Below are 10,163 nucleotides of genomic sequence, written 5' to 3'. Positions count from 1 at the left end.
GGAGGCCATAGGCCAAATTACCAGGAACATTTAGAATTAATTCCACACTGTAGCACTCATTACTTTGCCTTCACAGACCTACACCTTTTTTAAAAAGCATTATTTTAATTACAACTTTTATGGGCATCAAGATGCACTTACCGGACTCCTTTTTCTTTAGTCCACGACTTGACAGTCAATGAATGTTTAATCACAAAACAAAGACTTTCGGTGAACCGGCTGTGACAGGCCTATAATTAAGATCGCACCCCTCTATATGTAACTTGGTTCACTGCGATTCTCCACGCGCCTGTGTTGCCTATAATAATAATAATAATAATAATAATATTCAATCTCTGAATTACTGATTGACACTTCTCTGTTGGCCAGTGTCAATCTTAGTTCTGACAAAGAAATGCGAAAAATATATAAAAATATGAGAATACAGAGCTAGCTTGTGTGTTATTTTGCCACAAGACTGAATCTCAGCATTAGGCCAGAAGGAACGTAAAGGCTAAATGTCTATGTGTTTGGCTGGCTAAGTGCAACTGCTTTGCAAAACAAGTGCAACCGGCACGCGGGAAATAGCGTGTGGTTTCAGTATATAACTTAAACTGTTTCATTGATGTGAGTGTCAAAACCTTGAGCAATGGAAGGTCGTCAAGTCACATTCACAAAATTGTGAACGTCAGTAATCTACAGGCAGTAGCCTATAGCAAAATGAAACAGAGAATGACTTCAGCAGTTGCTATATTTCCAACTATTCCTTCTTGGGGATGTTTTTTTTTATTGAAAGCGTCTTAGGAGATACGAGCACATTGCAGACGGACAAACAGCAAACTTTCTAAAGCAACAGACAACAGTGTGTCCAAACAGACGTCACAACCAAGTAGATGGCCTATTCCAACACCAAAACACTGCTCAATGCAAATTCAGTTAGTCTATAACCTATGTATACTAACGTTATAATGTAACCGAATTCATTTCACCTATCTCCGTTCGCCTCATCTGCTCGCTCGCATGCCACATAGCAAGTGAAGTCATGCCAGTTGGGCTGGCTACAGGCTACCTTTCAAACACAACGAATATCGCTGCCACTGCCGCGGCACAAATCAACGCATCTACTCACCGCTTCCTTGTTGCTAAACAGTTCACCAGAACGTCCACGCCACATGAGCAGAGATAAGATGACGCAATTTATAACTACAACTTTGAGATGCTGCTCGAACGCATCCTGTGCTTTTCCGCCATCTTCATTCTCCGATGGTCAGGCGCCGCTGATAGGCGCCTACCAAGTACGCCCGAAGTATGGGAGGGACCCTCAAACGCCGCCCCAGCTCGAAGTCCGCCTCTTTTTTGTTTACCTTCTCACCGTCTCAGCTGTTTTAGGTTGGTGGGTCGGGAGCACACATACACATGTAGTGTAAAGGTGACTCTTACTGACATAGTTTGATAGATTGCATGCAATGTTAGTTACACCTGCTGGCATCCAAGACACTGGAAATTATAGGTTCCCCCTAAATTAAGACATAGGCTAGGCCTATTATTCTGAATGAACTAATATTGCTCCTGATCAAGGAAAAGGGCTTCCTTATAGGTTATAGGTAATACCGGTATATTGTTTAGGAAAATCACGAATAATTTGTTTCAGCGAAGGAAATATATTGCGCGAGCAGATTGGGAATCCCCATCATGCAACAATATCGCCATCTCCCGTTATGAAACAATCCTTCAGTTGCAGGTGTATCGCACACCTCGAGCACACAGGACCGTGCTCGGGTGTTATAATCTGCTAGATGCCCAAATGTATTATTATTATGAAACAAAGTAAACTGCACTTTAATGGAACACAAAGACAAAGCAACATGCGTCACGAGAATTAATTTATTTTGGCACTTATCTCACATGGAAATACTGATAGCATTTTATTTTACCGTTTCATTATCAGATCCTGTCAGAATTATGGCATGAAACATCAAACACCACAAACGACCAGACAAATTAATGCATGACATGCAATTATTTCCTCCGTCATCCATCCATAAGCGTCCTCCTCGGTTCATTCATTCCATTCCTCAGTTCAACCTTTTAACGAAATGAAGAACTCGGGTGACGGCTTGGCCCAGAAGGGCTCTTTAGATCCAGTCCAGTGATAACAAGACGGTTCACACGATGCAGGCACCATTAAGGAAGAGGGGTGGGGCAGCGTGGAATGGAACGCATTTGAGGAAACTGGCAACTCAGATCGCTTGGAATCATAGGCCTATAACTTTCGCATTGCCATGGGCCTATGACTTATGCGCTGAGAGACCTCGTAAAAGACATTTGAAACGAATACAAATAGGCCTAAAAATACAAAATAGGCTAAGTCTTGCGGTCACACAATGAATACATCACTGCACCAGATGCACTTACAATGGAAATATTTACATAGACATTTCACTGGAATAGCCTAAACAAGTGTGTCATGGATAATTTGCAATGGGACAAATAAACGTATTCAATGGATGGCAAAAACAGTTCGAACTAGGCTAGCCAGTGATCCATGACAATAGACTGCCAACTTTACAAATACTCAACCTTCCCTCAAAGGCCAGTGTCTTGGATGGCATAATTCTGTACATGTCACTTCTCCTGTAAGACAAAGGTAATCAATTCAACATTTTTTCACACCAAAGGTTTTTAGCTATGCCCCGGTCAATAACACAATGTCGCCACCTAATGGGACATTCACGTACACGCAGTAGCCTACCTACAAAGCAAACGGAACACTTCAAAATTATTACACATCTTAAAAAAACAAACACAGTCATCCTTCCATCGTTCTTGACTCCATTTCAACTTCACAGTCTGTGAGATGGGCCGTCCCAAAATGACAAATAGCCAATATCGACAACTTAGATGACAGAGTAAACATTTGCATCATTTATCATGGCACTAGAGAAAGCTATAACAAAAATAGCAACGCACCTAGTGTGATGATTCGTGCCAACAAAAACACGATATTATTACAAGCGTCCTAGTCTGTAACGGAAATAAATAGCTATGCACCAGAAATCTGTTCACAGACTTTACTTGGATCACGCTGTCTAGACCACAACACTACAAAAAAAAAAAAAAAAAAAAAAAAAAAGTGCAAGTCTATAAGAATAGCGTCGACACGCACCTAAATCCGTTGACAACCTTTCCTCTCGTCAACCCTGCGTGCGCAGCTGAAATGATGATACTGTAGTAACTTCCTAAACAAGCCCAGTAGGCCCGAACATGACCAAAGGTACTCTTTTGGTACTCCCAGAACATAACTGGGGATCGAACATTGAGTTGTTAATATCGCAACAAAACACGTCTTCAACCTGCACTGGCTATGACCAACCTGCAATGGCTATCCAAAGAGAACACTAGAATGAACAGATCTTGTGTGACGAACATTGTGTAGTAGGCCTTCCGTTGTTCTGGAGGCAAAGACTCTGGAATCGCTGAGTGTTGTCCAGAAAATATGAGCCCACGTGTATGGTTAGAATAACATTACCGCATTTTCAGCATGAATGAGAACACGTACAGTGTATGTAACAAAATGCATCGGCCCAATTCATTCACCTGCTAGTTTCTTGAGGAATCCACACTGCCATTGGCTACCATGCTAAAGGCTCAGACAGCAGTACACAGATGGCTTATTAAGATACCATACATAGTTAACATGCACTGTGGAGCTCCTGACAGTAACTAAGACATTATAATGTACAATAGACCAAAAGACACGCAATAGCTCAAGACTGGGCTGGACTGGAGAAAAAAAAACATCTTGAAAGACTGCCTGAAAGATTTTTGTTGCCCTTCATTTTTTTTTTTACATAATCAAGGTGCTGGCTTATGATGCAAGAGCCAGCTTTTGATAACTTCTGAGCAAGTGAGGAGTAGAGTAGAGTAGAGTGAAGTTCAACCAGACGGTCCCAGAGTGTTATGGCGTTTTGTCGTAAAGCATTTTCGTTGTTTTTCGTCGTAAAAGCAGGCTCACTGTCTCTTAATCAACACCCGTCACCGGATAGTCACGCGATGGCGTGGGTCAGGACCTCAGACCTGAAGCGGCGCCGTGCTGTGGGTGACCTCCTCGATCCACGGCAGGAAGCGGCTGACCCGTGCGTAGACGCCGGGCGAGGAGGGGTCGCCGCAGCCATGACCCCAGGAGATGACCCCGGTGAGGACCCAGCGGTCGCCGTCGGTCTGGCACACCAGCGGGCCGCCGCTGTCGCCCTGGCAACTGTCGGCGCGGGTGGCGGTCGGAGAGGGTGCCGGCGCAGAGCATGCTGTGGCTGGTGTAGCGATCGCCGTAGCGCTTCTTGCACTGCCAGCCGGGGAGCAGCGGGACCCAGGCCTGCTGCAGGGAGCCGGGCTCCTCAGAGTCTGAGCAGGAGCAGGAGAGAGGGAATGAGAGGAGGACATGTGAGAGGAGAGAAGGGGGAGGAGGGGAGAGGAGGAGAGGAGAGGAGGGAGAGGAGGACATGGGAGTGGAGAGGAGGGAGAGGAGGACATGGGAGAGGAGAGGAGAGGAGAGGAAGAGAGGAGAGAAGGAGAGGAAATGAGAGGGGAGGAGAGGAGGAGATGAGAGGAGAGGAGGGGGAGGAGAGGAGAGGAGAGGAGAGGAAGAGAGAAGGAGAGGAGGGGGAGGAGAGGAGAGGAGGAGAGGAGAGGAAATGAGAGGAGAGGAGGGGGAGGAGAGAGGAGAGGAGAGGAAGAGAGAAGGAGAGGAAATGAGAGTGGAGGAGAGGAGGGGGAGGAGAGGAGAGATAGAGGGGGAGGACAAGAGGCAAGGGGAGAGAAGGGAGATAGGAGAGTATACGTGGGGAGAGGAGAGGAGTGAAGAGAGGAGGGGAGGAGGGGTGAGAGGAGAGGAGATGAGAGGAGGGACAAAGGAGAGGGAGCAGAGGAGGAGAGGAGAGGAGAGGAGAGAAGAGGAACATGGAATTAAAGGGAGAAAAGGGGAAGAGAAGATAATCAATGATCAATATCATTATTATTAGTAGTAGTATTAGTAGTTGTAGTAGTAGTAATAGTAGTAACAGTAGTAGTAGTAGTTGTTGTAGTAGTAGTAGTAATAGCCAGGGTGCGATTTGTAGGGGGGGATGGTGAGGATTTCCCCCCCTCTGGTTTTCCTATCCCTACCTCTGCTAAATTATTTTTATCTCCGGTGGGGAAAACATTTATCCCCCTCTGCCCCTCATATTGATTAATGCTACTTCATATAAGTAAAGCGCTGCAACGTGAGAACAGTCGAGTGGAGGGTGGGAACAGTCTAGTAGGCTAGCCTACATAATAATCTGACATCAGAAACGCACCGTCACCGTCAGCACTCATGCTGCTGACAGAGTGGCTGCGTGATAACTTAATTTGGCCTTGATCGTGCAGGACATTTCAGAATGTCGAGTGTGTAATCCATCATAAATGGCTAGTTTCAATGGAAAAGTTAGCTGGACAAATTAAAGAAAACGAGAAGGATTCAGTGAAGCATATCGTCATATTTTAGAACCTTCAAAATGTAGAAAACTGATGCAACTGAGATGGAGGACAACTGCACGTAGAGTAGAACGTAGGCCTATTGTCCAAAGGAACTTACATTAAATGAGGAGATATTTGCTGAATGTCACAAAAAGTGTTACAGAAATTGCTTGGCATCGCTTATTCAATGGCTCTCTACCGCAACACCTGTAGTTTGCGGAGGACGAACGAGAAAGCACTCGTTTGATAAATCAGCCAGTAGGCTAGGCCTAGTAGACAAATAACTTTCAGAAATAATCTGTAGGATACTGCAAAAACGAATGTTGGTGGGTATTTAAACTATCTAGCGGGTGTTTTAACAGCTGCAAGAAATAGAAGCTCCATGGTCTTTATGTTCTGGTTCGTAAATTATTTTCATAAAACTTCAAGTTGCCCTATAACTTTACTCTCCAAACTCTTCACTGCACTGTAGCCGATTAACTGACGGTATGATAGTAGGCTATTTATGTTTTCTGTAGGCTAATAAACACATTTATTTTTTCAACTTTTGCAATATTACGCACTTGGCTACTGAACACAAATCAGCAGGAGAGAGAATGCACGTAGCCTACGCAGCGTGTAGCGCAATGTGTAGGCTATTTGGCCAATTCACTAACTTAAGACTTCAGGGCCATCATATAGGCCTACAACGTTTTTTTACACAACAAATACAGAAAGGATGGAGGCAGCAAAAGTAGAGGAGTCATTTCAGATGGGGCAAGAACAAGGTGAATTTGTATGCTTGTCAAAACGTAGTCCTACCCTGCATTAGAGGAGCTGATCATCATACCAAGCACACTCGCTGTTTAAAGTCATACACCACGGTACACTAAAACTAAAATGTTACAAAGGTGGCAAAATTAATATCTTATTAGCCATGACATTACTAGGCTATGAATCGTTCGTTCGTTCATTATTTTTATTTTTTTTATTTTTTTTTTTTTTTTTGGGGGGGGGGGGGGTGGCTTACAAACTTTTTCAAAATCATCCCCCCCTCTGGTTTTTACACAAATCGCACCCTGAGTAATAGTAGTAGTAGTAGTTGTTGTAGTAGTAGTAGTAATAGTAGTAACAGTAGTAGTAGCAGTTGTTGTAGTAGGGATAGACTTAGTAGTAGTAATAGTAGTAGTAGTAGTTGTTGTAGTAGTAATAGTAGTAGTAGTAGTAGTAGTAGTTTTAATAGTAGTAATAGTAGTAGTAATAGTAGTAGTAGTAGTTATAGTAGTAGTAGTAGTAATAGTAGTAATAGTAGTAGTAATAGTTGTAGTAGTAATAGTAGTAGTAGTAGTAGTAGTAGTAGTAGTAGTAATAGTAGTAATAGTAGTAGTAGTAATAGTAGTTGTAGTAGTAGTAGTAGTAATAGTAGTAGTAGTAGTAATAGCAGTATTGACATCCTTTACCTGACACACCCCAGCCAGTGATGACACAGGAGGCAGGTCTCTTGCCCCACTTGCTCCCCTGAGCGGGCAGGCAGGCTGCATTGGTATGGGGGTTAAAGGCCACACATTTGCCCTCCGACCCGCGCAGTCTGATCAGGGCGATGTCGTGCTCCCAGCTCTGTGGCGAGTACTTCCTGTGCACGATGACGTGCTCGGGCGAGAGTGTGCGCTCAAAGTCGTCCTGCTCGGTGGTGTGGTGGTCGCCCAGGCGAACCAGGTAACGCGAAGGGTCAGTGCCAAATCTGAACGCGGCGACAGGGACAAATATGGCCTTAATAATATCACCTGTCCAGTCTGTTATCTACGTTATCTTCACTACGATCAGTTACGTTATCTTCACTACGATCAGTTATGGACCCTTTCAACAAGGTAAACAAAAACAATGCTTGAACATTCTATTTGGGCCCCAATCTACTTCCTCTGCATTAAGATAACATATGGAATGTTAAAAAGGAAGCCTTGTGGGGCCAACTATGATGCTGATAATGGAACTCTCTTGAAAGGGTTTATACAGATAGTTTATGTGACTACTGTGGTGTGGTCTAGTTAGCTGTAGTGGGTATACTGTGATCAACCCCAAATGTTAATATGTATCCTAGCCTATTTTAAGTGGGTATACTGAGATGGTGATTCTTTTTAAGAGGGTATACTGCGTAGTCCTGCGTATCACGTAGACTACACCACTGCTCATGTCATAGTTACATACTCATTATGAAAATACAGTATCACTAATTGCTTTATACTGTTTAAGAACCAAAATACAAAATATATGTTACAAAATACAAAATATATATGTATAACTAATATGAAAGGTTGACTTAATAAATAAACTTCAGTCACTTCATGAAATGCATGGCTCATAACAGCTTTTAAATAAAAAAAAATTAAAAAACCTGAATCCCCAGAAAACCCACTCCCCTCCATCCCCGTAGTTCCCCTTTGCCACCAGCAGGTGTCGCCACTCACTTCCTGAAGCAGTGCGCGGCAGTGAGTACCCAGCAGGAGTTGATGAGGGTGGCTCCACACAGAGGATGGCTCCCCCGAGACTGGGAGCGCAGCCAGATAGATGCCTGCCAAGGCCAGTCTCCCCTGCGGACACACACACACACACACACATATTAAACACCCCTCAGGTTTTACAGCCCAGAAGCCAGCATCTCAGGGGACCGATGGGAGGGGGGACATTTTTTGGCATGACACGGTCACTAGGTTTAAAAAAAAAAAAAATGGCTCCTTTAAAGCAAGGCCACTGCGGGAGGAGTGGAAATGGCATGGCAGGCTGAGATGAGACTCAGACTGTGACTCAAGAAATGGGTCGATGCTGAACGAGGACGACTCTTTCAAGGACATGGTCGCGTGTGCTTACAAAGTTAACTAAAAAAAAACTCAAGTGTAACACATATAATTTAGCTGGAGACTCTTTTACATGGTGGGCACTCATTTCCTTGATGGGGCAGTGTGCAAAGCAACAAGCAAAGCCCACTAAACACTGCTGAACTACTGCTAATTTACACCAAACAACCTGGCAAAATGTTTTAAGCTCATTTAAAATGTGATGAAGAATCATTCCAGCTCACTTAGTGTAATGCTGTGGGCGAGATGCAGAGTGGACACATGGAGGGGTCAGCACGAGGCTCCCATGCAGCAGACCAGTTCTAGTTCATGTGTCTGTGTGTCTGTGTGTGCATGGGTGTGAATCAGCATGTTTTCTGTGTGTGTGTGTGTGTGTGTGTGTGTGTGTGTGTGTGTGTGTGTGTGTGTGTGTGTGTGCGTGTGTGCGTTTGCATGCGTCTGTTGTTACCTGAGTGACTTGTAGCCGCCGATGATCCTCTTGCTCCTCCTCTCGGCGTTGGAGCGGAGTCCGCAGGTGTGTGTCCCCACCACAGCCACGTCGGCGGGCGGCTCGGGCACGTAGTCACACACCACGCCGGCGTCCTCGCCGTGCTGGCACGACCTGCTGCTCCGAGCCTTGGCCGGGCACTCGCCCAGGGACGCCTCTTTGCCCGTGCAGCGAACCCTGCCCAGGTGGAGCGGACCCTTACCAGGCCCAAAGAAACCCATTGGACGAGCCTTGGACACGCCACTGAGGAGAGGAGAGGAGAGGAGAGAAGAGAGGGGGAGAGGGAGAGAAAGAGAGATGGGGAGAGAGAGGGGGAATGAGGGAGAAAGAGAGGGAGGAAGGGAGAGAGAGAGAGAGGAGATGGCAGAGGGAAGTAGAGAGGGGGGGAGAGAGGGAGGAAGGGAGAGAGATGAGATGGGAGAGGGAAGTAGAGAGAGAGAGAGATGGAGGGAGAGAGAGAGAAGATGGAAAAAGGAAGTAGAGCAAGAGAGACAGAAACAGAGAGGAGATGAGGGAGGAAGAGAGAGAACGACAGACAGAGAGGAGATGAGGGAGGGAGAGAGAACAACAGAGACAGAGAAGATGAGGGAGGGAGAGAGAGAGAAAGAGAGAGAACAACAAAGACAGGTCAGGAGAAGAAGAGAGATAGAGAGAGATGAAGAAAGAGAGAGAGAGAGATGGAGGGAGAGGGAGAAAGCCACTTTTTACTTTTTTAAAACTTCAATAGGAATGGAAATGAAATGAATGAAATGGAGAAAGAGAGAAAGAGTCATGGAAACTGAGAAGAGTAATAAGAGGGAGAAAGCAAGACTGAAAAATCTGTTGGTGGACATTTTGTGTGCATGTGTGCATTATCTTCTCCCAGTCTTCAAGCCTGCCATCCCAACCCTGTGTGTCCGATGACTGTGTTAGCATCCTCACACACACACACACACACACACACACACACACACACACACGGATGAGTGTTTTATCGTCTTCACACAACTAGTGGATTTACATTTGGCCACTGTGCTGAGAGGGTGTGTATGAAAGCAGACAGATGGTGGTCTATGAGATGACAGTCTCCGTTTGACTTCACTGAGTCACCACGTCTAAATAATGTGTATCCACTGCACCATGACTCATCACTTCAATGCCCCTCACATCAACTCATCGCCAGCTCAAAGCCAATATGAACAGCTGAGTCACTGTTTGCGAAGAGGGAATTAAGTCAGAAAAGCATAGAAAAAACAAAAGTAGAAAGCGAGAAGGCAGATAAACGGAAGTAAAAAAAAGTGAATGCAAGAGATCAAGAGGGAGCAGAGAGAAAAGACCAGAAAGCAAAATAAAAATGGTTTAAAAAATGGTTTGAAATAAAACAGAGAGAGAAA

The 10,163-nt window shown here is 44.9% G+C and overlaps 1 protein-coding gene across 1 annotated transcript in view; it reads right to left on the bottom strand.

Annotated features, from left to right (window-relative positions):
* Positions 1-1,849: 1,849 nt before the first annotated feature.
* si:ch73-127m5.1 (neurotrypsin) overlaps positions 1,850-10,163 on the bottom strand; it is a 49,515-nt gene continuing 41,201 nt past the window's right edge. Inside the window, 5 exon segments of the mRNA XM_042083363.1 lie at positions 1,850-4,255; positions 4,257-4,380; positions 6,912-7,192; positions 7,917-8,039; positions 8,752-9,033. Of these exon segments, the coding sequence (XP_041939297.1) occupies positions 4,051-4,255; positions 4,257-4,380; positions 6,912-7,192; positions 7,917-8,039; positions 8,752-9,033 (1,015 nt within the window). The 3' untranslated portion in view covers positions 1,850-4,050.

The sequence above is a fragment of the Alosa sapidissima genome, chromosome 24 (genome assembly GCF_018492685.1).
Source record: "Alosa sapidissima isolate fAloSap1 chromosome 24, fAloSap1.pri, whole genome shotgun sequence".
NCBI classification, from domain to species: Eukaryota; Metazoa; Chordata; class Actinopteri; order Clupeiformes; family Clupeidae; genus Alosa; species Alosa sapidissima.
Note: the sequence above shows the minus strand (reverse complement) of the source record. Positions and strands in the feature narration are given on the sequence as shown.